The sequence below is a fragment of the Gorilla gorilla genome, chromosome 4 (genome assembly GCF_029281585.2).
Source record: "Gorilla gorilla gorilla isolate KB3781 chromosome 4, NHGRI_mGorGor1-v2.1_pri, whole genome shotgun sequence".
Classification (NCBI taxonomy): Eukaryota; Metazoa; Chordata; class Mammalia; order Primates; family Hominidae; genus Gorilla; species Gorilla gorilla.
Window position 1 is genome coordinate 9,924,671 of NC_073228.2, and position 27,210 is coordinate 9,951,880.

The 27,210-nt window shown below is 60.9% G+C and overlaps 3 protein-coding genes and 1 long non-coding RNA gene across 33 annotated transcripts in view; 2 read left to right on the top strand and 2 right to left on the bottom strand.

Annotated features, from left to right (window-relative positions):
• The window catches only part of LOC129533950 (uncharacterized), a 9,961-nt gene extending 8,155 nt beyond the window's left edge, over nucleotides 1-1,806 (bottom strand). Inside the window, exon 1 of the long non-coding RNA XR_010133699.1 lies at nucleotides 1,698-1,806. This is a non-coding gene — a long non-coding RNA (uncharacterized lncRNA). The remainder of the gene's footprint in view (nucleotides 1-1,697) is intronic.
• Nucleotides 1,751-10,807, top strand: DUS1L (dihydrouridine synthase 1 like). Of its 6 annotated transcripts, none has more exons than XM_031011669.2 (14): nucleotides 1,751-2,613; nucleotides 3,579-3,825; nucleotides 4,414-4,522; nucleotides 5,129-5,179; nucleotides 5,674-5,786; nucleotides 6,674-6,756; nucleotides 6,943-7,046; nucleotides 7,311-7,455; nucleotides 7,703-7,799; nucleotides 7,881-7,963; nucleotides 8,610-8,755; nucleotides 9,870-9,907; nucleotides 10,272-10,347; nucleotides 10,433-10,807. In XM_031011669.2, exons 2-14 carry the CDS (start codon nucleotides 3,589-3,591, stop codon nucleotides 10,570-10,572), a joined length of 1,422 nt encoding a protein of 473 aa, XP_030867529.2. In that variant the 5' UTR covers nucleotides 1,751-2,613; nucleotides 3,579-3,588; the 3' UTR covers nucleotides 10,573-10,807. The 6 variants fall into 6 exon arrangements, 4 of the variants coding, with proteins under 4 accessions (XP_030867529.2, XP_004040847.4, XP_063562066.1 ...); XM_004040799.5 differs by lacking the exon at nucleotides 1,751-2,613 and adding an exon at nucleotides 2,800-2,997; XR_008680375.2 differs by lacking the exon at nucleotides 1,751-2,613 and adding an exon at nucleotides 2,840-2,997 and having other exon boundaries at nucleotides 6,943-7,107; nucleotides 10,280-10,347; nucleotides 10,433-10,450.
• Nucleotides 10,808-11,216: 409 nt separating this feature from the next.
• GPS1 (G protein pathway suppressor 1) lies at nucleotides 11,217-17,262 on the bottom strand. 24 transcript variants are annotated; one of them, XM_055389365.2, is made up of 14 exons: nucleotides 17,111-17,262; nucleotides 16,176-16,260; nucleotides 15,269-15,361; nucleotides 14,634-14,815; nucleotides 13,876-14,176; nucleotides 13,713-13,790; nucleotides 13,467-13,527; nucleotides 12,864-12,949; nucleotides 12,594-12,688; nucleotides 12,298-12,403; nucleotides 12,138-12,218; nucleotides 11,922-12,059; nucleotides 11,714-11,848; nucleotides 11,217-11,635 (listed from the first exon to the last, which is right to left on the bottom strand). In XM_055389365.2, the coding sequence occupies exons 3-14, from the start codon at nucleotides 15,344-15,346 to the stop codon at nucleotides 11,561-11,563; spliced, it is 1,416 nt and encodes a 471-aa protein (XP_055245340.1). In that variant the 5' UTR covers nucleotides 15,347-15,361; nucleotides 16,176-16,260; nucleotides 17,111-17,262; the 3' UTR covers nucleotides 11,217-11,560. The 24 variants fall into 24 exon arrangements, with proteins under 24 accessions (XP_055245340.1, XP_030867512.1, XP_055245350.1 ...); XM_031011652.3 differs by having other exon boundaries at nucleotides 16,176-16,379; nucleotides 17,111-17,178; XM_055389375.2 differs by having other exon boundaries at nucleotides 13,467-13,524; nucleotides 16,176-16,379; nucleotides 17,111-17,171.
• Nucleotides 16,869-20,797, top strand: RFNG (RFNG O-fucosylpeptide 3-beta-N-acetylglucosaminyltransferase). 2 transcript variants are annotated; one of them, XM_055389381.2, is made up of 9 exons: nucleotides 16,869-17,135; nucleotides 17,293-17,341; nucleotides 17,875-17,977; nucleotides 18,083-18,236; nucleotides 18,631-18,719; nucleotides 18,795-18,960; nucleotides 19,522-19,607; nucleotides 19,892-20,015; nucleotides 20,591-20,797. In XM_055389381.2, the coding sequence occupies exons 1-8, from the start codon at nucleotides 16,869-16,871 to the stop codon at nucleotides 19,971-19,973; spliced, it is 996 nt and encodes a 331-aa protein (XP_055245356.1). In that variant the 3' UTR covers nucleotides 19,974-20,015; nucleotides 20,591-20,797. The 2 variants fall into 2 exon arrangements, with proteins under 2 accessions (XP_055245356.1, XP_030867534.1); XM_031011674.3 differs by having other exon boundaries at nucleotides 19,892-20,797.
• Nucleotides 20,798-27,210: the final 6,413 nt, after the last annotated feature.

Consider the following 27,210-nt stretch of genomic DNA (forward strand, 5'->3'; position numbering starts at 1 on the left):
CTCAAACTCCTGGACTCAAGCAATCCTCCCACCTCAGTCTCCCAAACTGCTGGGATTATAGGCGTGAGCCAGCGTGTGTGGTCTGATTTCTAATTTAATTCCACTGTGGCTAGAGAATAGTTTTCCAATTCTTTTAATTTTAATTTTTTTTTTGAGATGAAGTCTCACTCTGTTGCCCAGGCTGGAGGGAAAATGTTTTATTGTGTCTTCTTTAATGGCCTAGTATATGGTGTAGCCATGGGTGAAGTTTTCCATAAATGTCTGTCAAGTCAGATTGATTGATAGTGTTTCTCAAATCTCCTACATCTTTGCCAGTTTCTTGTCTAGTTGTCCTATTTCATTATTGAGCGTAAGGTATTGAAATCTTTAACTCTTATTCTTAAATTGTCTATTTCTCCCTTCTTTTCTTTCACTCTTTTCGTTATTAATTTGGGGGCTCTATTGTTTGGTGCTTATGTGTTTCTAATTGTTACATCTTACTAATGAATGGACATGTTTATCATCATAAAATATCGGTATGGGCTGGGTGCAGTGGCTTACACCTGTAATCCCAGCACTTTGGGAGGTAAAGGTAGGAGGATGGCTTGAGCCCAGGAGTTTGAGACCACTCTGGGTGACAAAGTGAGACCTTCATTTCTACAAAAAACAAAAAAAATTAGCTGGACATGCTGATGTGTATCTATGGTCCCAGCTACTTGACAGGCTGAGGCAGGAGGACTGCTTGAATGCAGGAAGTTGATGCTACAGTGAAGCCATGTTCACATCACTGCACTCTAGCCTAGGTGACAGAGCGAGACCCTGCCTCAAAAAAAAAAAAGAAAGAAAGAAAAAAAGAAAAAGAGTCTGTATGTGTCTCTAGTGATATATTTTATCTTCATATCTATTTTGTCTGACATTAGTACAATCATTCCAGTTCTCTTTTTTTTTTTTGAGACGGAGTCTCGTTCTGTCGCCCAGGCTGGAGTGCAGTGGCACGATCTTGCCTTACTTCACTGCAAGCTCCGCCTCCCAGGTTCACGCCATTCTCCTGCCTCAGCCTCCCCAAGTAGCCAGGACTACAGGCGCCCACCACCACGCCCGGCTAATTTTTTGTATTTTTAGTAGAGACAGGGTTTCACCGTGTTAGCCAGGATGGTCTCGATCTCCTGACCTCGTGATCCACCCGCCTCAGCCTCCCAAAGGGCTGTGATTACAGGCATGAGCCACCGCTCCCAGCCTCCAGTTCTCTTTTGGGTGCCGTTTATATGGTATATCTTTTCTCATATTTTCACTTTCAACTGGTTTGTGTCTTTGCGTCTAAAGTGTGTAGATTGTGGCCAGGTGAGGTAGCTCACACCTGTAATCCCAGCACTTTGGGAGGCCAAGGCGGGCAGAAAACCTGAGGTCAGGAGTTCGAGACCAGCCTGGCCAACATGGTGAAACCCCATCTCTACTAAAAATACTAAAATTATCTGGGTGTGTTGGTGGGTGCCTGTAATCCCAGCTATTTGGGAAGCTGAGGGAGGAGAATCGCTTGAACCTGGGAGATGGAGGTTGCAGTGAGCCGAGATCACGCCACCGCACTCCAGCCTGGGTCAGAAAGCGACTCCGTCTCAAAAAAAAAAAAAAATTGGTTCAGTCTGGAAAGGCGGGACAATTTAAAGCAAAAGCCATCGGGGAGGGAGCTTCCTGGTCACAGGTGATACACAAACGGTTACATTGTTTTGAGTTTCTGATTAGCCTTTTTTTTTTTCTTTTCCTTTTTGATCAGTCTTGCTCTGTCGCCAGGCTGGAGTACAATGGCTTGATCTTGGCTCACTGCAACCTCCGCCTCCCAGGTTCAAGCGATTCTCCTGCCTCAGCCTCCCGAGTAGCTGGGACTACAGGGGCGCACCACCACACCTGGCTAATTTTGTATTTTTAGTAGAGGCAGGGTTTCACCATGTTGGCCAGGCTGGTCTCGAACTCCTGGTCTCAATGTGCGCCACCGCGCCCAGCCTTCTGATGAGCCTTTTCAAAGGAGTCAATCAGATATCCATCTATCTCAGCGAGCAGAGGGTGACTCTGAACAGAGCGGGAGGCAAGTTTGCCCTGAGCAGCTTCCAGCCTGAGTTTTCCTTACTGATTCCGGGGGCCCAAGAGATTTCACATGTTTTAGGTACTGAATGTCCTGGTTCAACTTCTGGCTTCGCTCTCAGATATGCAAAGCTCTGACAAAGCTTTTTACATCTGTTGGGTCTCAAATGCCTTCAGTTTAAAATAACCTTCACATCCACTCTGGGGTTCCGAGGGGGTCCCCACTGCTCGAAATAACCCAAGGACGGACCACGGGGGGTAGGAAAGTCGATCGAAGGCTGGCGGCTGCGGAAACCCAGGGCGGACAAGGAAGGTCCCTGGAGGTTGATTTTCCGCAACGCAGCGGCGTTAAGTGAGTGGCTTTCAGAGGCGGCAGGTGAGTGGGTTCGAGGCAGGGCTCCGGGGCCGCTTTAGGATAGAACGGGATGAAGCCCCAAATTCGAACTTGGGGGCTGGGCAGCGCAGGGCCTCAGCGCCCACGGTCTACCCGCGGCCCGGGCCTTATGTGCGCCTCAGCGAGGCCCAATTTCCACATGCCTCGTTTCCAGCGAGCTGTCGGTGAGTCCCGGCGAGTCCCGACCCCTCTCTCGCCACGGCCTGACGGGTACGGTGGTGACCTCAGCCTCTGATCTCCGACCCCGCGCCGCGACCTCTCGTCGCCGGTCCCCTCGGAGCCGGGCGCGGTTTCCGGGGAACGCGTTTCCCGCCGCACCGTGGGCCGCCCGGACCGCGCAAGACCGGGCACCTTCCGGTGGCGGCGCGGAGCCCTGGGCCCGGCTGCGGCCCGGCGGCGGCCCCGGCGCGGTGCGGGCGTTCGCGGCGCCCCGGGAGCTGCAGGGGCCCCGGGCGGCGGCGAGGCCGGAGCGGGGCGGGCCCGGGACACCGGCACCCGGCGCCCTCGGAGCCAAAGGCGCGCGGCGGACACGGCGGGGCCCTCGCGCGGTGAGGACGCGGAGGCGTGTGGGCTCCTGTCACTTCACATAGCAAACGCTGCCCGCCGCGTGGCTCCGGAGGAGTCTCGCGAGGGGCGCCCCTGTGGCGTTTCGGGCCAGCCGGGCCGCCTGGCCGGGTGCGGAGAAGGAAGCTCTGCCCTTCCCCTGGCCCGGCGCGGAGCCGATTCTCCCGGGAAGGGGCCGGGGGTCCTCGCAGGGCCCGGCCGCGGCATGGCCCTGCTGGGGTCCTAACTTCACCGCAGGGCGGCCTGCTCAGGGCCAGGCCCGCGGGGACGCTGGCGTCAAGGTTTCTTCCACCTTCACGCCAGTCCCCTACGAGGCCGACATCGAGTCCCGCTCCCCAGGGAGGGTCAAGTCCCAGGGGTCCAGCGGCTCCCCCGAGGTCCGCTAGGAGGTGGCGGCACTGGAGTGGCCTTTCTCCAGCCTGCACCGACCCCCGCCTTTAGTGCCCCCGCGTGTGACCCAACGGTGGTACTGGAGCGGCCTTAGAAGAGTGACCGCTGCCTCTGAGTTGAGTCTTAAGCCCCTCGTTGGGCCTGGCTGAACCCCGGGTCTGCGCCTTTCCCCCAGCCTGGAGACGATGCCAAAGCTGCAGGGCTTCGAGTTCTGGAGCCGCACCCTGCGAGGGGCCCGCCACGTCGTCGCCCCCATGGTGGACCAGAGTGAGCTGGCCTGGAGGCTGCTGAGCCGGCGCCACGGGGCACAGCTCTGCTACACGCCCATGCTGCATGCCCAGGTCTTTGTCCGCGACGCCAACTACCGGAAGGAGAACCTGTACTGCGAGGTGTGCCCCGAGGACCGGCCCCTCATCGTGCAGGTGCGCAGGAGGGGCTGTGGCTGCGGCCGCGGTTGGGTTCCCCGGCCCTGGAATGCCTGGGGAAAAACCCTTCTCTCTGTGGCGGGACATCACTTTCAGCCTTTCCAGAGACAGCTCAATTCCAGGAGGAGAGGGAGAAGGTGGCACCAGGCATGTAGAGTCCACGTAGCCACAGCAGTGATTCCTGTGGTGGAGCCAGGGCTGCCAGGTGCATCTGCCAGAATCCAACCCCATTCTCTAGGAGTGGCTCAGGCAGCCTGGGTGCTGTGAGGTTTGCAGCCCTGCTGGGGCCTCTGGATTGCTGCCTCTCACACTCACACTCCCTCTTCAGAACCAGTAGAGATGGCTCTGCTCTTCAGAAGTCAGTGATTGTGGCTTCTGCCACAGTTCAGAAGAAAATCTGTAAATCCGGGTGGCTTGGGGACTCCTCCCGGCTTTGTCATATTGTAAGCCTCCGCAGGACAGAGCACCTCCCGCAGTGAACCTGGGCCCACACCCTCATGGGGTCACACTGGACCTCTCGTAGGGCTGGGCGGCAAGGGACTAGGGCCTGGCTGGGCCCATGGCTGACTCCTGCATCTTCTCCAGTTCTGTGCCAATGACCCGGAGGTGTTTGTTCAGGCGGCTCTCCTGGCTCAGGATTACTGTGACGCCATTGACCTGAACTTGGGCTGCCCACAGATGATAGCCAAGAGAGGTGAGCTCCATGTGGAGCATGGGGGCACCTGGGGCAGGGGCCAGAGCCAGCTCAGTGCAGCCCCAGGTGTGGTGAGCTTGGAGGACGGCAGGCCCTGCCTCTTTGTGACAGTGGCTCAGGCTGGAGCCAGCTGTCCTCTGTGCTCTGCCTCTGGAGGGTGGCTGTCCTCAGGCCTTGGGGGCTAGGGGCCGAGCCCTACTGGCTCTCTCTTCCCTCAGGGAGCTCCCTCTGCATAAACATGATTGCTGATACAGGGTCCCCATTACCCCCTTGCACTGCTGTGTGTGGGGCTGAGCCTGCTACCTCACCGGGCCCCTGAGGAGGTGTTACTTAGTTCCAGACCGTGCAGGGTGGGGGTTCCATTCAGCACCTTCTGAGCTTAGGCAGCTGGGCAAATAGAGCCCCTGAGTCTGATGCCGACAAACCACTGCTCTGAGTGTCCCACTGCCCCAACTGGAGACACTGCTGGTTCTGGGGACCTGTGTCCCGCCTGGCAGGGCAGCTCCTGGCCTGCGTGGATGCAGGAGAGGGTGCAGAGGGGGTGCAAGGCTTCGGCCCCACCAGCCTTAACACAGGTGCCAGCCAGGCCATGCTTGCTCCTTGCAGGTCACTATGGCGCCTTCCTGCAGGACGAGTGGGACCTGCTCCAAAGAATGAGTGAGTTGGCTGGGTGGACGGTGAAGGACCCCCAGAGACCCTCAAGAGGGACACATGGGCACTGTCCACTTGGTTGGGGCTCAGGAGAGGACAGGCGTTGGCAGGAGTTCTCAGCATCACCCTGGGGCTTCCTGCCCACAGCAGCCTCTCTGCTGGAAGGAGGTGGCTGTGAAGTTGCCTGTCCTGCGCCACCCACCCTTTAAAACCAGACAGTAGGTGCCAGGGCAGAGTCCTTGCTCGGGCCCAGCCCCAGATGTCCTGGGAGACAGAGCCGGCCTTGGCCCTGCTTGTTTGAACTTCGGAGGGCCGGGGGTATGGTGGAGGGAGCCTGCCCAGCAACCTGAGGAAGACACCCAGATGGTGGCCCGGGCTGCCTCCCAGCCTCCCAGCAAAGCTGCCTGGGCTCCGCTGTCTGCAGGGCCCTGGGCTCTGGGGCTTGGCCGCTAAAGTGGGAACACCATGGCCCCCTCAGAAGCTGCCTCTGTTCTCCCCAGTTTTGCTGGCCCACGAGAAACTCTCTGTTCCTGTCACGTGCAAAATCCGTGTCTTCCCGGAGATTGACAAGACCGTGAGGTACGCCCAGATGCTGGAGAAGGCCGGCTGCCAGGTGAGCCCTGGGCTCGCGGGGGTGTCATGGGCCTCAGCTGGGCCTTTGCGCAGAGGACATAGCTGAGGCTCTTCCTGTGTCCAGACACCATGCACCGTCGGCCTCATGGGGGCAGTGGCCCTCCTGACTGGCCTGTCCCCATTGGCTCTGAGTGCCACCACCCCAAGCCCAGGCCTCTACAACAGAAACTGCTTTCCTGGCTCCAGGGTTTTGTCCCTGTGGAGAGAGTAATGTTGGCATCTCTGACATGTTCCTAGTGTCACAGAGGCCAGCAGGGCCTCCTTTGGGGATACTCAGCATCCAGTCTCCCTAGAGGGTCAGGAAGGGGCCACCAGGCTATCAGCAGAGCTGCTCCCCTGCCTGTGTTCCCTGCACACTGAGCCTGGCTTGGCGCAGGCCTGGATGGGCTGCTGTCTCCAGGGGTGCCCCTCAAGACACTCACCTTCTGAAGGTGGACAGCAACCTTGGTGACCCGGGGATGAGCTTGCACAGGGGCTGCCAGGCCCAGGACCCACTTTCCCCCCAGTGCCCCACTAGCCTGGAGTCAGCCTGGAGCCAGTCCCTCCCACACCTTTGGCCTTGGGCAGTGGGGACGCTGCCACTTCCCAGCCTGGCTCTTGCATGGGCCTGGGCAGCACATGCAGCCTGAGGTTCCCACAGAGTGCAGAGGCCTTGGGGTAGGCCCCAGATGGCCATTCCTCAGCCCTGCTTCAGGAGCTGAGATGGTGAGGGAAAGGTCCCTGGAGTCGGGCATGGGGCACAGGGCTGGGAGGGGCAGAGGGGGCTCGGAGGGGTGGAGTGGGGGCGGAGGGGGCGTGGAGGGGTGGAGGGGGCTCTGAGGGGTGGAAGGGGCTTGGAGGGGTCAAGCGACCACTGCTCTGTCCTAGTTGCTGACGGTGCACGGACGCACCAAGGAGCAGAAGGGGCCCCTGTCAGGTGCAGCGTCCTGGGAGCATATCAAGGCTGTGCGGTGAGTGGGTGTGGGAGGTGGGTGACACAGCCCTCAGTCCTTGGGGCTTTGCTGGGGGTCCCAGCTCCACACCTCAGGGTGCTCGGCACGCCTGACACCCGTGACCACCAAGGGGGCCGTGGCTGGGGGCAGCATCACCTGGGTGCTGTTCCGGGCGGGTGGAAACAGGCATTTCTCTGCCAACAGGAAGGCTGTGGCCATCCCTGTGTTTGCTAACGGGAACATCCAGTGCCTGCAGGATGTGGAGCGCTGCCTCCGGGACACGGGTGTGCAGGGCGTCATGAGCGCAGGTGGGCAGGGCCCAGGACAGCAGCCAGGGCCCCATGCACACGGCCTGATACCACCGCCCAGGTCGGTGCCTCCCGCTGCCTGCTGCCCTCCCCATGGTGCTGTTCACAGATGGTGTTCACCAATCCCAGTCTGCTCTGAGGGGCCTGAGCCGGCCTTGTCCCTTGTGAGGTGGCACAGAAGGGTGTCCCAAGTGTCCCAGGCTTTCCTGTGCCATCCACCTGGAGCAACCCACGAGGTGTCCTTCCCCACTCCTCCTCCCACAGAGGGCAACCTACACAACCCCGCCCTGTTCGAGGGCCGGAGCCCTGCCGTGTGGGAGCTGGCCGAGGAGTATCTGGACATCGTGCGGGAGCACCCCTGCCCGCTGTCCTACGTCCGGGCCCACCTCTTCAAGCTGTGGCACCACACGTGAGTTGCCCCCTAAGGCAGAAGCCACATTGGAGGGCCGCCCAGGCAGATTCCGTCAGAGCCCACCTGGGGCATTTTGCAGGTTTTGTCAAAACAACTTGCTGCTAAGTCAGGTCTTGAGGGGCTGGGGTGACTTAGGAGTGGAGATGGGCAGGAAGAGACACAGGTCCCTGTGTGCCCAGTGCTCAGCCTGGGGCCTGACGGTGGAACCGGGAGCCCAGCCTGCGTGACAGGGCCTCTGTCTCAGGCTGCAGGTGCACCAGGAGCTGCGAGAGGAGCTGGCCAAGGTGAAGACCCTGGAGGGCATCGCTGCTGTGAGCCAGGAGCTGAAGCTGCGGTGTCAGGCAGGTGCTGGGGCTGGTGGGAGCCCGGCCTTGCAGGGGGTGAGGGGCTGGGGCCATGACCAGGGCCTTGGGCTTTTGCAGGAGGAGATATCCAGGCAGGAGGGAGTGAAGCCCACCGGCGACTTGCCCTTCCACTGGATCTGCCAGCCCTACATCCGGCCGGGGTGAGAGCCCAGCCAGCCCTGGGCGGGGATGTGCACCAAGGTGTGGGCTCCACCCTGTGCCCACAGTGCTTCGCCTGTCCTGCTTGTCCTCAGCCATTATGGTCGGTCAGCTCCTGCCCAAGGGAAAGGAGGAGGGAGGCCTTGGCTCCGAGCAGCACACACCTTCCACGTGCCCCTCGGTGTCCTTGGTGGAGGGTGCTGGTGGCTCAGCTGTGTCCTCCCTCAGTGGATGCTCGGATTTTACATCTTTTCTTCCATAACATACTTCTTGAGCTCCTCTGATCCTGGTGGATTTGCCCTTGGGTCAAGAGGTTGACCCCAGCTTCTGCTGGGTTCTTAGAGGTGAGGCCATCTGGCCACAGCCCTCCCTGGAGCTGGTGGTTCAGAGCTTGGGGCTGCCCGAGCTTCGGACTCCATCTCAGAGGCCCCAGACTCCCTAGTGGCCACTCCTGAATGGGCTACCCGAAGGAAAGGAGGGCACTCCAGCAACGGCACTCCTCACAGCACTCCTCACAGCAACGGCACTCGCCACGGCCGTCTGGCCCCTCCTTGACCTGGGGCCTCACCCAGACTCAGACCCATGTGGCTGTGGCTGCTGGGCCCCTCTCACGGTGTCCTTGGGCTCTGCCCGCTGCCCTCCCCTCAGGCCCAGGGAGGGGAGCAAGGAGAAGGCGGGTGTGCGCAGCAAGCGGGCCCTGGAGGAAGAGGAGTGTGGCGCGGAGGTCCTGTCCAAGAACAAGCAAAAGAAGCAGCTGAGGAACCCCCACAAGACCTTCGACCCCTCTCTGAAGCGTAAGTGCTGCTTCCGCTGATGGGCCCGAGAGAGCCTCTTCATCACCCCCATCCTCCCTGTTGCCAGTAACAGGAACCCAGACTTGTGGTCAACAAGGCTCAAGGCCCAGAGCTGGAAGCAGACACCCGGAGGGCTTGGCGGAGTAGTCAGCCAGACTTGGGGTCTGAGCACGGGGACCCTGTGCAGGCCACAGCCCTTGCATGTGGGACATGGGCTCAGTGAATCAGATGAGGCTATGGGAGAAGCTCTTCAGCCAGGTGAAGCTCGTCTACAGCTCAGGGCCTTGGGTCCCTGCGGCTGTCCCTGCCCAGCCTCACACAGGACACCTGAGCAGCTGCTGAGAGGGAGGCTGGGGTCCCCAGGAGTGTGTGCATGGGTCTTCTTGCTGGGCCAAAGGCACGGGATGAGGCTGCTCACCCCTCTCCTCTTAGCCACCAGTGGCAAGGCCTCAGCCCAGTGCTGTCTCCCCTGAGACCCCTGGTGGCCGCCTTATCCTGGGCCAGCCCATCTGGGCCCTTAACAGGTGGCAGCCTCCCAGGAGATCTCTGACAACTTTACAAGCTGCAGGGGAGACCAGCAATAACCCTGAAACCTTCCCATGTAACCCCCAGGGCGCTGGCCAGTCCAAGAGCAGCTGCCACATCAGGCTGGTGCCAGCAGTCCCTGCCTGCCACACTGCCCCCAACCAGGCCACTGAATGAGGCAGCTGGGAGAGGCAGGAAGTGGGGCTTCGGGCTGAATTCTTGATTTGACCCTTCTTGGCCCTTTTGCTTGGGAGACCTGGAACTGAAGGGCATGGAACCCCCCTTGGACCCTGTGGGCAGGAAAACTGCTCCCCTTGTCCCTGCCTGGGGGTGGGGACAAGCCCCCAGCCCACCTGCTTCCTATCCGTTTCCTGCAGGATGGTGCCCCCTGCATCCCCTCACCCATCGCTCACGGAAGGAAAAGCAGACGTGGCCAGCCTGCATCCTCTGCCCTCCCTGAGCCTCCTGGGCTGGCTGGCCACAGCTGGCATGGACGCCATCAGCAGGCTCCGTGCAGGCGGACAGGGCAGCTCCCACAGCCAGGGCACCCTGGCCCTCACTCACCAGCACCCTTTTGTTCTTTTCCTAGCAAAATATGCAAAGTGTGACCAGTGTGGAAACCCAAAGGTGAGTGGGTTCCGGCTGCATGCCACCAAGGCTTCAGCTTTGGGGGTGGGCAGGGTGGTCTCCGCACTGCTTGGGGTGGCAGGTCTGGTGCCCGCCCAGCTGGGTTTGCAACGTGGCTCAAGGTGGCATGGATGCCTCAGGAAGGCCCCTTGCTTCCAGCCAAGCCCCTGCCCAGGCCTGGAGGTGGAGTGAGTCTGGGTGGGTTGGGGTGAGGGAGAGGCATCTGGCTTGGGAGCAGTTCCCAGGGCTGCATCCAGGCCGTGGGCATCTGGCAGAGGCTTCCCCAGTGGGGCTGCTCCCCTGCTGGCCAGCCTGGCCCCGGGAGTGGTGCTGGCCACAGGCTCCCGAGATTTCCTGTGCCCAGGGCAACAGATGTGTGTTCAGCCTGTGCCGCGGCTGCTGCAAGAAGCGAGCCTCCAAAGAGACTGCAGACTGCCCAGGTGAGGGCGCCTACCACCCGCCCCGCAGCAGGCAAACAGACCCCTCCGCCTCCTGACCCCCAGCTCCTCTCACTCGCTCTGCCAGGTCACGGATTGCTTTTTAAAACCAAATTGGAGAAGTCTCTGGCCTGGAAAGAGGCCCAGCCTGAGCTGCAGGAGCCTCAGCCAGCAGCACCTGGAACACCAGGTGGCTTCTCCGAAGTCATGGGCAGTGCCCTGGCCTGAAGGCCCAGAACCCCCACCCCCAGGACTGCTGCTGGAGCCTGGACACGTCCTACTTAAGAAAATGCCTTTTACTCAGGGAATCTCCTGCTACTTAATGTGGAAAGACACGCCCATGTCCCCCTTAGGCCCACTCTGGGGGCCTGGAAATGCTGCAGTGGGGAGCAGGCCCCAGGCTGGACCTGCCCTGTCCTCAGCACGCGTGTGCAAAAGTGAACAATAAATCATTTCAAAGATGCGAGAGCCCACAGCCTGTGACCACTGCCCTCTCAGACCCAGGGAGGCATGAGCCGGGGCAGGTGCGGTTGGGGCCAGTGGGGACTTCTGAACAACAGGATACATCTAAATGAAGGCAGCATCTGGGTAGACAAAAGTGGGGGCTTAGGTCCCCTCCCCACCTCCCCTAGGCGCCTCCATAGGCAAGTGGCCAGAGCCTCCGGGAGCTTCGTGATGCCTCACAGCCTTGGAAGCACCGCCTGCGAGGCCACAGTGGCTGCTGCTGGGGGCTGTTGAATCTGAGGGCCAGGCTGCTCATTTCTCTCACCAGGCCCTGCCTCCAAGCCTAGTCCCAGGGAGACAGCCCTCAGGAACCCAAGGCCACCCAGGGGTGACCAGAGCCTGCACAGCAGGAAAGAACAACCAAGAGCAACGCTGAGTCTGCTCTTTAATGGACACCGCCCACTTGTCTGCACCTGACTGAGGCGGGAACAGGAGGGGTCTGGGAAATGGTGCCACTGGGCCTGGGTGCCGCACAGTCTGCTCCCTGGGGACAGAAACCCACAGGGTCGAGCCCTGCAGGCCTCTCCTTCCAGGAAGGGCCACAACTAGCAGCCGCCTGCCTCCTCAGCCCCAGCGAGGGCACACAGGCTGGGTGGCACCCAGTGGCCAGGCCCCTTAGCTGGGCCGCAGGCAGCACTGAGCCGCCTGGAGGTCAGGAGGTCCGTGGAGGTGGGGAGGGGGTGCAGATGTCCTGGAGGCCAAGGTTCACCCCTCACATGTTGGTGCTCATCCGGGACTGGCTGTTGGCTGGAGTCAGCTCCCCCTGGCTCCCTTCTCTGGGCGGGGACTGCAGGGGAGACAAGGATCAGCTCACAGCCACCAGGCCCCACACGCTGTGCGCCTGCCCCCCCTCGCGCCAGCCCACCTTGACATGGATCTGGTTGCGGAGCACAGCTGCCCGCAGCATCATGGCCTTGGCACGGCGCTGGAACTCCTTGCCCATCAACAGAGACTTCTCAAAGGTGGTGCTGCGCTGATCCACGTCCCGGGCGTACAGGATCTGTGCAGGCACAGGCTCAGCGGGGCCCAGGCTCACCCCCAGCTGCCCCCACCGCCCCGCAGCCCACAGCCACCTTGCTGTGTGAGTCCACACGGGCACTGATCAGCCCCTCCAGGATTAGCTGCGTCAGCTCATCCTCCAGGGCGGCCACCGTGGTATTGAAGGCTGCCGCCATCCTATGCATGTCGGCTGACACGTAGGGGCTGAAATACTGCAGGGCAGAGAGAAGTCAGCTCCACAGCCCCCTGCATGCCCGCCTGCCGTGCACCAGCCTGACCCCCACGCTTACCTGGATGAGGGCACGGTTGCGAATCTGGGTGTACAGGGTCCTGACATGGGGGGCCAGATACATGTCCAGGAGCAGGTTGTCCTGGGGAAGGGGCTGGTCAGGACCAGGACAGGAGGCCAGGCAGGGCCCCACCTCACCCCTACCCCAGGCGGGGCCCCACCTTCATCTCGTCCAGCATCTTGAGACATGAGGCGTACTTGGACTCATAGAATTTGAAGATGATGTCTCGGACCTGTGGCTCCAGCTCCAAGAACAACTTGAAGGAGCTGGTGAGGCAGACCCCTCAGAGCTCTGTCCTCTGCCTGCCCCTCCCTCCAAGTGGCCAGTGGGACACCAGTCCCCAGACAAACACCTGACAAAACGCTGGGGCCAGGGGGCCAAGACACGCAAGGCCAAAGCAGCAGCCACGGAGAGGGACGGGGACTGCCTTCAGGGCTGCAGGACCGGGGCACCTACCTGCTGGAGATGACATTGCGCTGCAGCTCCTGCCGGTCAAAGGTAGCCAAGGCGCACAGGCCACCGTAGATGGCCACGTTGCTGGGGGACAGCAGCTGAGGAGCAGAGACCTGGTGTCACAGGCAGTGAAGGGCCAGGCCACCCCTGCCTGCCCATCACCCGCTCGGAGAATGCCTAAGACCCCATTTGTGAGAGACCTCACCCTCCTATAGAAGCAGCCTGACCCATGAGCCCATGCTCTGCCTCCCAAGTCCCCAGAGGGCTCCTCACCTCAGGGAAGTCACAGTGATCAAAGGAAGCCAGCAGGAGGCACTTGGCAGCCTGCTTGTACTTCCTGGCGGCCAGCTCTGCCAAGCCTAGTGGAAGGAGCCGGGGGCGGGGAGGGGGGAGAGGGGGTAAGACCCCAGAGCCTGGGGAAGCCGCTAACGCCTGGAAACCAGGGAGAACGCGACCACCAGCTGGCTCTCTGGCCTCTCCTGCCCCGGGAGCTGTTCCTCAGCACTGGGGACAGATATTCTAGTCATGGGTGGAAACAGCCCCACCAATGCCAAGCAGGCTCCCTGAAGCCAAGCATGCAGGGAAGCCCTAGGTGCTACCAGGGCTGCAAAGGACACCCCGGTTCAGAGCAGCTCGGGCTGGCAGACCTGCCTCAGGCCCACAGTGACAGCAGCCAGACCCTGACCACACGTCACCCACTGGCTTCCCCGGGGCAGACTTTAGGCACCACCTACACCTGCACATGTGCCCACAACATCCTGCACCCTGCCAGGGAAGTTTTCCCTGGCTGAGGCAGGGACCAGCCTACTGCCCTGGGCTGGGAGGACTTAGCAACACGGGAACGTGGGGTCAGCTGGGCGTGACCCAGGCCCTCACCTGCGGCACACTTGAGCTTGGTGAGGATGGCCTGGGTCTGGCTGTCACGCTCTCCTCGCTGCTGTAGGAGGAAGCCACATGCGTGAGGCCCATGCCCCACATTTCCTAGAGCTTGATGCCCAGCCCCCAGACTGAGAGGGGATGAAGGCAGATTCAGATTTGGGGGAGAATGAGGTGGAGGAGGACAGGAGGGGCCAGCAGTGGTCAGGAATCCTGGGGCAAGGTCTCTGAGGAGGTGGCCTGTACCTCGGCAATCTCTGGGGTGGACTCAGCCTTGCTGACGTAGCTGAGCACATGAGACCAATTCTGCAAGTAGACGCTGACCTGGTGGGTGGGCAGAGCCAAGTGAGCCTGGGCGCCCCAATGGCCCAGCCATGCTGCCCACCCCCGCCCGCCGAGGCAGGCCGACCTTGATGACATTGAGGCACATGTTGATGACGTGTTTGGCGCTGGTGCAGTAGTCCCGGGCCCGGGAGTAGCACTTCAGGGCGTTGCTGAGGTCCCCACAGTCCAGGTAGTGGTCGCCCAGGTCGTCGTGGCCGCGCCGGATGCTCTCCTTGATGGAGTTGCCCTTGTAGTTCTTCAGGTCTGTGTCCAGCTTCTCCAGCTTCAGCAGGGCCTTCTTCCGTGTGGCCTCCACCCAGGCCGTGTCCAGGGGTGGGGGCTCCACGCCGCTCTCAGGGATGGCGTCGGGTGCGTTCTGCAGCTCCCTGAGAGAGGACCTGGCCATCAGGATGGTGACGGTCACAGGGGCCAGGGAGGAGGGGAGGAAGCCGCCAATCTCAGGCTGCCCTCAAAGGCCCAACCGGCACACAGGTGGGCACCCCCGCTGGCCTCAAACCCCACCTCTAGGGACCAGTCTGCACCAGGGCCACAGAGATAACTGCTACCCCAGGAGCCTACAGCCGGGTGGGGAAACCAGCAGGGAGGCGGCCCCTGAGCCACAGTCTCCACAGCTGCCCTGGAATCAAAGCCCTGCGTGCACACATACAGGAGAAGCCACACACACACAGGGCACTTCCACTGCTGGCCAAAAGAGAGTGAGAGCTCTACCCACCCGACTTCCCAGCACAGGGTGGGAGACGCAGGGCACAGGAAGGGGGCCCAGTCCCAGACACCTGCTCCCTTGGTGGCCTCTGCTTCCTCTCACCAAGCCCCTGGCCTCACCTGGTGGCCTCTGAGAGCTTGCGGTGGATCTCCTCGTACATGTCCACGTTAAAGGTTCTCTGCACGAAGGAGAGGGCCATCTTCAGGGCCTCCACCCGCAGCGTGGGGCAGTGATCAGCAATGAACTGCAGCCGTTCGATGCGCATCAGGCCGCTGTAGCTGGCCGCGTACTGTTCCAGATCCTGGGAGCAGGCACAGACAAGAGTCAGGCAAGATGTGAGGCAGGACCCTGGCCCCAGGCCCTGAGGGTCAGGAGTAACCGGGCATGGGGGTACGAGACTGACTGCTGTCCCAGGCGCTGCAAAGACCGCTGGGGTGGGCCTGGGGCAGGAGCCTCAGGAGTGGGACCCTGCACCGGGGGGCTTTCGGGGATAGACACCCACTAGTGACTGCTGGTCGCTAGGCTGAGCGGAGAGGAGACCTGCCCTGGCTTCTCCATGAGCAGCGTCTGAAGCTGAGCTACAAGCCTCATGTGAGTGCACAATCAGAAACGTTGATGGTTTCGGGGTCAGAAAAAGACGACAGAGATCACTGAGGAGGATCATTCTACCTGCTGTGCAGGCTGCAGCGGGGAGCCTGCCCTGGACCCCTCAGCAGGACTGAGACACCCAAGGTCCCCCCACTGGGCTCCGTACCAGGCTGGGGTTCTCCACCACGTAGTTGACGTCGGGTGCATTCTGCGGGTCTTCCTGGGGGTCCACGTCGATCTGCATGGGCTCCACAGCCCCCTGCAACATGGGCCAGGCACCTGGCACCTCGTCCTGGGGACTGCCCCAGGAGGGCGAGAGACCCGCACTGTTCTCTGAGGTCAGCTCTGCCCGAGATCTTCCAGGCCAGTCGGACCACACTCCCGCCGCTGCTGTCCCCCAGGTGTGCCCTCCCAGTCACCCTCGCCCCCATCCAGGCTCCTGTGCCACCACATCAGGGAGGGGTCTCCTCACAAGACTCTAAGGCTCAGAAGCAGAAACCCCTCGCCTGATTCTAGCCGCTCATCTCTGAAAGCCAGAAAGCAGACAGGGGACAACCAACTACACAGGGGCCTCTGAGGGCCCCTACACGTTCCCAGCCACCATCCTGATGTAGTTTCCTCCAAGCCACGGAGAAGAACGGGACGCCACCTCAACCCCAGGAGGCAGGAGGACCAGCCCCCGGAATCTGTCCTGAGCAGCGGAGCAGCAATACTGGGCTGAGAGTCACGCCACGGAGTTGGGAGAAGGGGAAAAGAGTCATCTCAGGGAGCCTCATGGCCCCCAGCTGGGAGACACAGAGAAGCCAGGACCTCGGCTTAAAACAAAGCAGGCTGGAAAAGCCGCCGTGCCGGGCACTCGCCGGACCCGTGGGCCTCCCGCGCTCCTTCGGGAAAAGCACCAAGAGCTCGGCTCCCTCCGCAGGCCCTGGGCCCACCGGGGCTCCCTCCCCTCCTGCGCTTGGCACTGAGTCCCTGTCCTCGGCCAGCAGAGCAGCAGGGGCCCAGCCACAGCAGGGGCGGCCGGGGCCCTGCTCCCCCCTCCCTCGCTCGGGGGTCCCTGTCCTGGAAGGTACCTCGTAGAGCAGCGTACAGGCCGACAGGCTGGCGCTCAGGCTGAAGTCCCCGGCCGTGCCGGGCAGGACGAGGTCTGACCTACTGCTGTGAGGGGTGCAGTACAGATCTGTCACTGACGAGGAGGCCGAGCTGGGGGCCGAGCTATCCCTCATTCTGTCCTGACTTTCTGCACCCCCCGACCCTGACACAGAGCTGGCTGGCTGCTGAAGGGAGAAAGAGCGTTAGCGTCGGGGCGGCCGGGAACCTCTCCCGTGAGCTGCTGGGAGGGGAGGCGGGGCGGGCGCGGCCCGGCGGCCCCCGATCGCAGCGCGCAGCCACGGCGGAGACGCGCCCTCGGCCCTGCAGCCCCCGACGCGCGCTGCCCGCGGAGGCCCGGCACGGAGCGTGCCCGGCCGACTCCTGGCGCAGGCCCCGCGCCCCTGCTCGACCTCAGCCCGGCCCCAGTGGCGGGGGGCGCGGGGGCGCGAAGGCCCGGGGCGGCCTCGGCTCGTTACCTGCAAGTTAAACACCTGAACCGGCAGCGGCATCTTGCACCCACCCCGCTGCGGCGTGCCATCCACTTCCGGGGCAGCGGAGCCGTCGCTTCCGGGGCGCGGGGCGGGGCGGGGCCGCTGCGTTCTTAAAGGGGCCGCCGCCCACCCACGGCTCCGGCCAGGTTCTCCGCTCCCAGCGCCGGGGGTCCCGGCGGCCGCATGAGCCGCGCGCGTGGGGCGCTGTGCCGGGCCTGCCTCGCGCTGGCCGCGGCCCTGGCCGCGCTGCTGTTACTGCCGCTGCCGCTGCCCCGCGCGCCCGCCCCGGCCCGGACCCCCGCCCCGGCCCCGCGCGCGCCCCCGTCCCGGCCCGCTGCCCCCAGCCTGCGGCCTGACGACGTCTTCATCGCCGTCAAGACCACCCGGAAGAACCACGGGCCGCGCCTGCGGCTGCTGCTGCGCACCTGGATCTCCCGGGCCCGCCAGCAGGTGCGCCGGACCCCGACCCCGACGGCGAGCCCCACGCCCACCCGCCCCGCCTCCCAGGGTCTAGGCCCGGCCCAGGCCCCCGGAGGCTCCGCGCGGGGCGGGTCGGTCTCCGGCCTGGGCAGCGCCCCAGAAGCCTCATAGATTGTTTCTCCCCCAGACGTTTATCTTCACCGACGGGGACGACCCTGAGCTCGAGCTCCAGGGCGGTGAGTGTCCCCCCCTCCCCGGCGCCCGCGGGACCTGCCCCCCCCGAGCCCTTCTCGCTCCGAAGCCACGGCCCCTTCGCTGCTGTGGGTGCCTTTCTCTGCCCAGGCTCCCGAGGCCCGGGGAGGCCCCGACGCTGCCCAGGTCACGCGGCCTGCGGAGGGCCCACCCTGCCAGCCAAGCTCTGCTCCCCACCAGCCTCTCACACTAGCCGCTTCCCGGGGCGTGGGGCTAGTGCCACGTCCCCTGAAGAAGCGCCAGCAGGGAATCCGCCCTTCCAGGCCAGGTCAGGGCGAGCTGTCTCCGTCCTGTTTCCAGTCAAGAGATCCCAACCGATGGCTGCCTGCTTCAGCCTCGGGGGCACCAGCAGGGTCAGCGCGTGAGGGCTAGGGCTGTGGTTGGACCCAGGCAAGGTGTCCAGGCATGTCAGACAGCCACGTTGTGCCCTGGCCCTTGGGGGCAGGTGGGGCACAGGCCTTACCCCAACCCCAGTGCCAGCCTCTACGTGCGTGCTTCCCCTGTCTCTGATTCACAGGCGGCCGTGTCATCAACACCAACTGCTCGGCGGTGCGCACCCGTCAGGCCCTCTGCTGCAAGATGTCCGTGGAGTATGACAAGTTCATTGAGTCCGGGCGCAAGTATGCGGCGCTGACCCGACCCGCAGAGAGCTCAGAGCCAAGCTGGGTGGGGGCCTCCTGTCCAGCCGTGCCAGGCCCTCGTGCCCAGGACTCTCCTTCCCACAGGTGGTTTTGCCACGTGGATGATGACAATTATGTGAATGCCAGGAGCCTCCTGCACCTGCTCTCCAGCTTCTCACCCAGCCAGGACGTCTACCTGGGGCGGCCCAGCCTGGACCACCCCATCGAGGCCACCGAGAGGGTCCAGGGTGGCAGAACTGTGAGTGTCGGAGCAGACGCCGTTGGAGCAGACACCTTCCTTGACACCAGCTCGGGAGGCACAGCAGAGGGCGTGGAAAGCTGGCTTGAGAAGGGCATAGGGTTGGGGGCCCAAGCTGATCCACCCAGGTGGTTTGCATGTGGTGGTTCAGAAGCAGGCCAGGAGGCCCTCACCGTACTGGGCAGAGAGGGGGTGTCTGGGCCAGGTGGGGAGGGTCTGGAGGCCACGGGTCAATGGCCTGCAGAAGCCCCTGGCTTTCTTGCTCCAAGAAGCTTCTTTTACCTGGGTGGGATCTCCTAAGGGGCAGCTTAAGAAAGATGCCTGGGGCGTCCCATGAAGAGTCAGGGATGAGAAGCCCTGTCCCGGGCAGCTCTGACCAGCACCCCATCCTCAGGTGACCACGGTCAAGTTCTGGTTTGCTACTGGTGGGGCCGGGTTCTGCCTCAGCAGAGGCCTTGCCCTCAAGATGAGCCCATGGGCCAGGTGAGTGGGGGTCCAGCTGCCTGGGCTGGGAGGCGGAGGCTGAGACCTGAAAGGTGCTGACCGGCCTCCCCCCAGCCTGGGCAGCTTCATGACCACGGCTGAGCAGGTGCGGCTGCCGGATGACTGCACAGTGGGCTACATCGTGGAGGGGCTCCTGGGCGCCCGCCTGCTGCACAGTCCCCTCTTCCACTCTCACCTGGAGAACCTGCAGAGGCTGCCACCCGACACCCTGCTCCAGCAGGTACAGGCGCCACTCTGGGTGCCTCTGCCACCTGGGCTTTGCCCCACCCTGACTCCCTCAGGGGCCCCACTGCCCCGGCTCAATGCCCGGATGAGCAGGCAGGTGGGATTTGCATGTGGCTGGGGGTGGACCCTGGACAGGCCCCTTGGCCTGTTGGACACAGGGTCCTCAGGTACAGATGGGGTATGGTGTCTGGGGCAGAGGAACGAGGGGAGAAGCACAGTTCTCGGGCCAGGGAGGCCCCATGCCAGCTGGGCAGTGGGTGTGGTGTGTATGGTGACGGTGAGTCGGAACAGGTCCCATCACGTGGAGCAGGGAGGGAATGAGGGTCAGCTTTGCTCTGGAGGTTTCAGATCCCTACCTTCTGTCCCCCAGGCTCTGCCTGAGGTGTCCCCCTACTCAGCTCATGCCATGCTTCAATGCTGTTTCCAAGCCTGGCCTCCCCGAGGGCCTGGGGAGAAGGGGGTGGGCAAGGGGGCTCTAGCAGGGCTCCTGGCCAGGGGGAGGCATGGCCCGAGACCAGACCAGGCCGCACACTCTGCCCACACCGTTCCCTCGCAGGTTACCTTGAGCTATGGGGGTCCTGAGAACCCACATAATGTGGTGAACGTGGCTGGAGGCTTCAGCCTGCATCAGGACCCCACACGGTGAGTGGGTAGTGGCATGGGCAGGCCCTCGGCCCCGGAGGGGCTCTGGCATCAGCACGCCCACCCACAGCCCTGACCCCCGCTTCTCCCGCCGCCGACGGCCCTGACCCCCGCTTCTCCCGCCGCCCAAGGCCCTGACCCCCGCTTCTCCCGCCGCCCACGGCCCTGACCCCCGCTTCTCCCGCCGCCCACGGCCCTGACCCCCGCTGCTCCCTCTGCCCACGGCCCTGACCCCTGCTGCTCCCTCCGCCCACGGCCCTGACCCCTACTTCTTCCTTCGCCAGGTTTAAGTCTATCCACTGCCTTCTCTACCCAGACACGGACTGGTGTCCCAGGCAGAAACAGGGCGCCCCGACCTCTCGGTGACACCAACCACCCCTGACCCAGGGCTGCCTGGCTCTGTCCCAGGTGCGGGGAACCAGAGCCCCCTATGGGCTCAGTGGGCTCCCTCAGGTGCCACGGCCACACCAGTGAGATGCAGGCACCTGGCAGACCCTCTGGCTAGCCTGTAGCCCCCCCCTCCCAGCCCCTGGTGGGCTGCAGTGATGGGTGTTTTGGGAGAACGAAGACAGCCAGGCTGATGGCCAGGGCCGCAGTGCCCCTCCCCCCGACCCAGCCGCAAGGTTGATCCCACGGGAACAGGCTTCCATCCCAGCACTTGAGCATCTGGGAGGGAGCTGCCATCCGGGCTCCATTACCTGTTGCTGAAGGCGGGTGCTAGGCTGGCTAGGTGTCAGGGAGCAGGCTCCAGGCCAAGGTCCTGGCCCAGCCACGGCCATTGCAAGGGCTCAGCCTGGCAGGCTTTGTGGGGGACGCCGCCCTCTCTGCCGCAGGCTGGGTGCACGGCCGGGCACCACAGTGGGACTCAGGCCCGGGAAGGTCATGCTCTTGGCCAGAGCTTTGCTCCCAGTCTAGGCGCCTCATTCGGAGGCCTCTTGACTGGGACCACAGAGATGTTTTCTCCGCTCTGACTTGTGGCTCAGGACTACTTTCTGGGTCGTGCTCCTGCTCCACTGTGCCTGGCCCCATAAACAACAGGAGCCTTTTGTTCCGCTGACCTGCCCGTCCCAGCAGACCCACCTCCCCGCCTGGTGCCTTCCCTGGAGGGAAATGGGACAGGGGCCGTCATCTCCCTTCTGCCTCCTGCTTTGCTGTTGCCGAGCACGAGTAAAGCCTCTGTTCTTACTTCATGTGGCTCCTGTCTTAGTCACCCACCAGCCCAGCTCTCCTCGGGTCCCTGCCACGTCCCCCTTCTACCCCAGGAAGGCTCTGTCCCAGGCAGGGCTGTATCCTTGCCGTCCTGCCCACCCAGCCTTGAACCCACCAGACTCTTCTTTGGAAGCCAAAATCTCCAGCAGAGATGGCGTGCGAGGGTCCTTCCGGGAGGGACGGACACTGGACGCTGCCCTGAGAGGCCGCCTTCCTGAGCATCGTGCTTGCCTCCTCCCGTGTGCTGTGTGGAGTCAGGTGCACGTGGGTGTGTATGAGGGTGGGTGTGCATGGGCGTGTACACGAAGCTCAGTGGACACATTGACAGCGGGTGTGTACGTGCATGTAGGTGAGTATCCACCCGTGTGTGCATCTGTGGGCATCAGTGGGTGTGTGCGTGGCAGTGTCTGCGTGCGTGGCCGTGTGCACTTGTGCGTGGGTGTGTGGAGGGCAAAGAGGAGGCACCCACAGAACCCGCGTGGAGTTCGCTGGTTTCTGTCTCATTTGTGCTCAGCCTGGAGTAGAAGGCACCCCAGGGAGACTTGGGGTTAATCATGACTGGGTCCTCAGTCCTCAGTCAACAGCCGAGGCCCTTGGCTTTGTCCGCTGCAGGCTCTGGGCTGGGAGAGGAATTCTGGGGCTCAGAACAAGTGTCGGGTGAATTTCAGCAAGTCTGAAACCTGCATTTCAACAGAAACGAAAGAAAAGCGATTTCTTGAAAATTGCTGCAGAATTGTAGACGCCCCAAGAGAAGGCGTCTCCTGCGTCCCCTGCGTCCGCGGTGGGTCTGCCCGCGTGGCCTCGGGGCCTCATGCTGGCTCTCCCCGATGCACGGGCTGGGTGTTGCGCCTTCCTCTGATCCCGGATGCACGGGCTGGGTGTTGCGCCTTCCTCTGACCTCATGTGGACGTCGCTCCCTCCCAAGCCTGCACCACATGGGCCTGGCGTCCTGGGAGTGGGGAACGTGGACTAGAGTGCATTCACGCCACCAGAAAGGGTGTCTAGGGACAAAGTGTCCCCAGTGGGTTGTTTCCAGGGCATGAGGCTCTAGCAAATCTTGGTGCACACACGCTTTCCAGAAGAGTCCAGCTTGCAGCTCCTCTGAGAAAATAATGTTGTATCCATTTTACCTCAACTCCGTCAACACTAGTCTTAAAACCTAAAGCCTGTTACTGTTGTCTAACGGAAAGGAGATGGTCATTCATGTTTAAGCCACACTCTAAGGTTGCATAGTGCCCGGTCCGGGAGGTCACCCTGTCTCATTTATCCTCCCCATTTTTTTTGGCCTAAGTTCAGGTCCACGAAGTCCTGAGGCTTTTCTCCTAAGTGACCAGTTACGCTGCTCCCTTTTGTATTGTTGGGTTATGTTTATAAACGTTTCAAACCAGCAGTTTTCCACTTTGATTCAAATAACCATTCCCGGGCAGGACCAGTCCCAGGCTTGCTGTTCTGGGAAGAGCCTCTGGCCGTCCCAGGCCCAAGTCCCTGCTGGACCCAGTTGGCTCCAGCTGCAGAGAGTCAGCGTGGATGAGGGTGAGGAGGGAACCAGGGGCGGCCACCCCTCTGTAGGAAACAGGGCTTGGAGGAGCAGGGGGGCTCCAGGGGGCCGGCCTGGTGAGAAGAAACCAGCCAAGGTCCCACAGGCAGGTGCTGTTAGGCCCGCAAGGCAGCGACGTGGTCACAGGCACAGGTCACGTGGGGTGTGTCACGGCACCTGATGAGACAGTGTCCACACTCAGTGGACACCTCCCTTCAGCCCTAGGAGTTTCGAACAACACAGGAAACCACCAGCTCCAACACGTCCAGAGAGCACCTCCCGACAGCAACAGAACACATGCTCTCCTCCAGCGCACGAGAACTTTGTCCAGGAGAGGCCAGATGTTAGACCACAAATCAAGTCTCAGTGTGTTTTAAAAGATAGACACTAAACCCTGTCACAGTGGCATGAGCCTATAGTCCCAGCACTTTGGGAGGCCGAGGCGGGAGGATCACTTGAGCCCAGGAATTTAAGACCAGCCTGGGCAACATAGGGAGACCCCCATCTCTTAAATAGAATAAAATGTATTATACAAAGTTTCATGTCTGAGCCCACAGCAGAAGGAAATCTGGAAAAGTCACAAATTTGTGGAAATGTAACAACGCGCTCTTAGCCAGTGGGTCAAGGAAGAAATCACAAAATACCTGGAGACAAATAAAAACAACTTAAAACTTAGGAGATACCATTTTGCTGAGGGAGATATTTACAGTCACAAACATTACGTTAAAAAAGAGGCTACTCTGGGCCACGCTGCCTGTGGCATAGCCCTGCTCAGTGTGGAGCCACTTAAAAATAACACTAAAATAGGCCGGGCACAGTGGCTCACGCCTGTAATCCCAACACTTTGGGAGGCCGAGGCAGGCAGATCATGAGGTCAGGAGATCGAGACCAGCCTGGCTAACACACTGAAACCCCATCTCTACTAAAAATACAAATTAGCCGGGCGTGGTGGCGGGCACCTGTAGTCCCAGCTACTCAGGAGGCTGAGGCAGGAGAATGGCGTGAACCCGGCAGGTGGAGCTTGCAGTGAGCCGAGATCGCACCACTGCACTCCAGCCTGGGCGACAGAGCGAGACTCTGTCTCAAGAAAATTAAATAAAATAAATAATAAAAATTTAAAAAATAATAATACTAAAATGAGTATAAATGCTTGAGGGGGTGGACACCCCATAGTCTGTCGTGTGTCTGTCACACTGCATGCCTGTATCAAAACATCTCAGGTACCCCATAAATACATATGCCTCCCATGTACCCACAAAAATTTTAAAAAATAATAAAATAATAATTAAAAGAGAAAAGAGGCTGGGCATGGTGGTTCATGCTTATAATCCCAGCACTTTGCAAGGCGGAGATAGGAGGATCACCTGAACCCAACCTGGGCAATTTAGCAAGACCCTATCTTTACAAAAAAAAATTGATAATTAGGCACGGTGGTGCGCACGTGTAATCCTAGCTACTCGGGAGGCTGAGGCAGGAGAATGGCTTAAGCCCAGGAAGTTGAGGCTACAGCGAGCTGTGATGGTGCCACTGCACTCCAGCCTTGTCAGTAATCAAAAAACTCCTGACAAGGAAAAGTCCTCAGCCTGATGGTTTCACTGGTACATTCTACCAAACATTTAAAGAAGAACTGGCCGGGTTTGGCCGGGCATGGTGGCTCATGCCTGTAATCCCAGCACTTTGGGAGGCCGTGGCAGGCGGATCACAAGGTCAGGAGATCGAGACCATCCTGCCTAACACAGTGAAACCCCATCTCTACTAAAAATACAAAAAATTAGCTGGGCATGGTGGTGGGCGCCTGTAGTCCCAGCTACTCGGGAGGCTGAGACAGGAGAATGGCGTGAACCCGGGAGGCGGAGCTTGCAGTGAGCCAAGATCACGCCACTGCACTCCAGCCTGGGCGACAGAGCGAGACTCCGTCAAAAAAAAAAAAAAAAAAAAAAGAACTGGCCGGGTGCAGTGGCTCATGCCTGTAATCCCAGCACTTTGGGAGGCCAAGGCAGGCGTATCATCTTAGGTCAAGAGTTTGAGACCGGCCTGGCTAGGCATGGTGAAACCCTGTCTCTACTAAAAATACAAAAATTAGCGGGGCATCTGTAAGCCCAGCTACTCAGGAGGCTGAGGCACGAGAATCGCTTGAACCCGGGAGGTGGAGGTTGCAGCGAAGCAAGATTGCACTTTCACAGCAGGTGAAGGAAAGGACGGGTGACAACAATGGCCAGGAAGGCCGTGGCTTGGAGTTCATTTTCCTACCCAGCACGTCCTTGCTGTGCAGACGGCAAAACATGCGACCTCCCAACGCCTGGGGTCTGAGCAATGAAGGACCTGCCTAGCCCATGCTGGGGGAGCCACAGGCTTGGGCGCCCAGGCACAGGGCACATGGAGGTGGCGGGGAGGGCTCCTGGCTCTACTCCTGGGGCACCAAAGGCTCTGGGGGCAGGCTGAGTGTCTACACATGGCTTTCCATGGCCCTCAGAGAAGACCCTGCAGGAAACTTTCTCTGTAGCATCCGTGAGCTCAAATGCTCCTACACAGTAGGGGGTGCTAATGGCAGGAAGGGCCTAGCACTGAGCCCACAGACACCCCCAGAGTCGATCATACCTCCCGGCCTTGGGCTCCCGGGGAAGCCTGAGCTCCATATCCTCCTCCCTGTAGGGACTACAGAGGCTCAGAAGGCCGGACGTGAACAGGAGGGCCCCACCCCCATCCGGTCGTCTTAGGAACAGTGGCCCCCGCTGGTGCCTCGCCACATGGGACCATCCTGAGAGCTGGAAGGACCAGCCAGCTGTCCCGTGGAAGATGGGAGCTGGGGGTTCTTTGGTCTTTTCGACCCCCTCATTCTCCAGAAGAAACAATATGGCCTTAGGGAGCCCTTGGCTTTCCTCCTGGAGCGGGAGCCTTTTCCCAGCCCCCACCTATGGTTGCTTTCCAGGGCTCCAGGCTCAGGCCCAGCTCCCAGCACCAGGTGCAAACCTGGCTCAGCCAGGAAGGCCAGCAGCCACCCAAGACCTGTAACCACGTCGGCCGCCTTCACCAAGCTCAGCCTCATGGCCCAGCTTCAGGGAGCACCAGGGTCTGTCCCCTCCTGAGGGTGGCTCTCCTGCAGGAGGACTTGAGCCCAGGGACAGGGTCCTGGCCAACCCTGACTCCTAGCAGGGATCCTCACAGAGAGCAACATCGAATCCGAAGCTGCTGATTTCCAGGGTCCTCTTTGCCACCATGGACCAGAGCGTGTGTGTCCGTGTGCGACTGTGTGTCTACACACATATTCACTTGTGCATGCCTGTGGGGGTGTGGATACATATGTGTATACACGCATGTCTGTGGGCCTGTCAGCTGCAGTGCGTGCACCCCCATGCTCAGGCCTGCATGCTCACATGTGCTTCATGTGTGCACTTGTGTGGCTGCCTGGTCCATGCATTGCCATGTGTGCTCACGTGTGCATGCCCGTGTGTGCGTGCGTGTGTGTGTGTGTCCTGTGTGGCTGCTGTGCCATGGCATGCATGTGTCCCCGGGTGCACACACATGTCCCCGGGTGCACACACATGTCCCCATGTGCACGCTCATGTGTGTCTACACCATGTGTGCCTGTGTCCCCGTGTGCATGCTGATGTGTGTGTCTACATCTGTGTGTGCCTGTGTCCCCATGTGCATGCTGATGTGTGTCTACACCCGTGTGTGTCTGTGTGTGTCCCCATGTGCATGCTCATGTGTCTACACCCATGTGTGCCTGTGTCCCCGTGTGAATGCTCGTGTGTGTCTATGCCCATGTGTGCCTGTGTGTGTCCCTGTGTGTATGGCCAAGTGCATGTGCTCACATTGGCATGTGCCTCTGCGTGTGTGCACACAGACATGATGCCTTGAACAGGTGGCCTCTCCCTCCCAGGGTCCCCGTGCTCTCTCTCAGTCATGCCTTCCTCCCACCTCTCCAGGAAGCCCCCTGTGCTCCCTCTGGCCCTGCCTGTGTGGTTCACATGCTACTGGCCTCCATTTAATGGTTTCACTGCACCTGTGTCTCTGAGGGCTCAGCCTTTTTTTTTTTTTTTTTTTGAGATGGCGTCTCGCTCTATCACCCAGGCTGGAGGGCAGTGGCGTGATCTTGGCTCACTGCAAGCTCCGCCTCCCAGGGTCATGCCATTCTCCTGCCTCAGCCTCCCAAGTAGCTGGGACTACAGTCACCCACCAACAGGCCCAGCTAATTTTTTGTATTCTTAGTAGAGACGGGGTTTCACTGTTTTAGTCAGGATGGTCTCGATCTCCTGACCTCGTGATCCACCCGCCTCGGCCTCCCAAAGTGCTGGGATTACAGGCATGAGCCACCACGCCCGGCCTTATTTAAAAAAATTTTTTTTTAAACTTTTTATTTTTTTTTTGAGAAGGAGTTTCACTCTGGTCACCCAGGCTGGTGTGATCTTGGCTCACTGCAACCTCCACCTCCCAGGTTCAAATCATTCTCTTGACTCAGCTGCCTGAGTAGCTGGAATTACAGGCACGTGCCACCACATCCAGCTGATTTTTGTATTTTTAGTAGAGACGGAGTTTCACCACGCTGGCCAGGCTGGTCTCAAACTCCTCACCTCAGGTGATCCACTGGCCTTGGCCTCCTGAAGTGCCTTTGTTCTCCTTTTTGCCCTTTGAAGCATGTGATCTCTGTGACCTACTCCCTGTTCTTGCACCCCCTCCCCTTTCAAAATCCTTAATAAAAACCTGCTGGTTTTGCGGCTCAGGTGGGCATCAGGGTCCCACCGATATGTGATGTCGCCCCGGGAGGCCCAGCGGTAAAAGTCCTCTCTTTGTACTCTTTCTCTTTATTTCTCAGCCAGCCAACACTTATGGAAAATAGAAAGAACCTACATTGAA

Coding starts and splice junctions, on each gene's coding strand:
- DUS1L (XM_031011669.2), top strand. CDS start 3,589: ATGCCAAAGCTGCAGGGCTTCGAGTTCTGGAGCCGCACCCTGCGAGGG. Junction 7,800..7,880: donor AGCTGAAGCTGCGGTGTCAG/GCAGGTGCTGGG, acceptor GGGCTTTTGCAG/GAGGAGATATCCAGGCAGGA. Junction 7,964..8,609: donor CAGCCCTACATCCGGCCGGG/GTGAGAGCCCAG, acceptor CCCTCCCCTCAG/GCCCAGGGAGGGGAGCAAGG.
- GPS1 (XM_031011663.3), bottom strand. CDS start 16,703: ATGCCGCTGCCGGTTCAGGTGTTTAACTTGCAG. Junction 13,528..13,712: donor CCACCCCAGAGATTGCCGAG/GTACAGGCCACC, acceptor TTCCTCCTACAG/CAGCGAGGAGAGCGTGACAG. Junction 11,849..11,921: donor GTGTGGACTCACACAGCAAG/GTGGCTGTGGGC, acceptor GTGCCTGCACAG/ATCCTGTACGCCCGGGACGT.
- RFNG (XM_031011674.3), top strand. CDS start 16,869: ATGAGCCGCGCGCGTGGGGCGCTGTGCCGGGCCTGCCTCGCGCTGGCC. Junction 17,136..17,292: donor TCTCCCGGGCCCGCCAGCAG/GTGCGCCGGACC, acceptor TTTCTCCCCCAG/ACGTTTATCTTCACCGACGG. Junction 18,961..19,521: donor CCGACACCCTGCTCCAGCAG/GTACAGGCGCCA, acceptor GTTCCCTCGCAG/GTTACCTTGAGCTATGGGGG.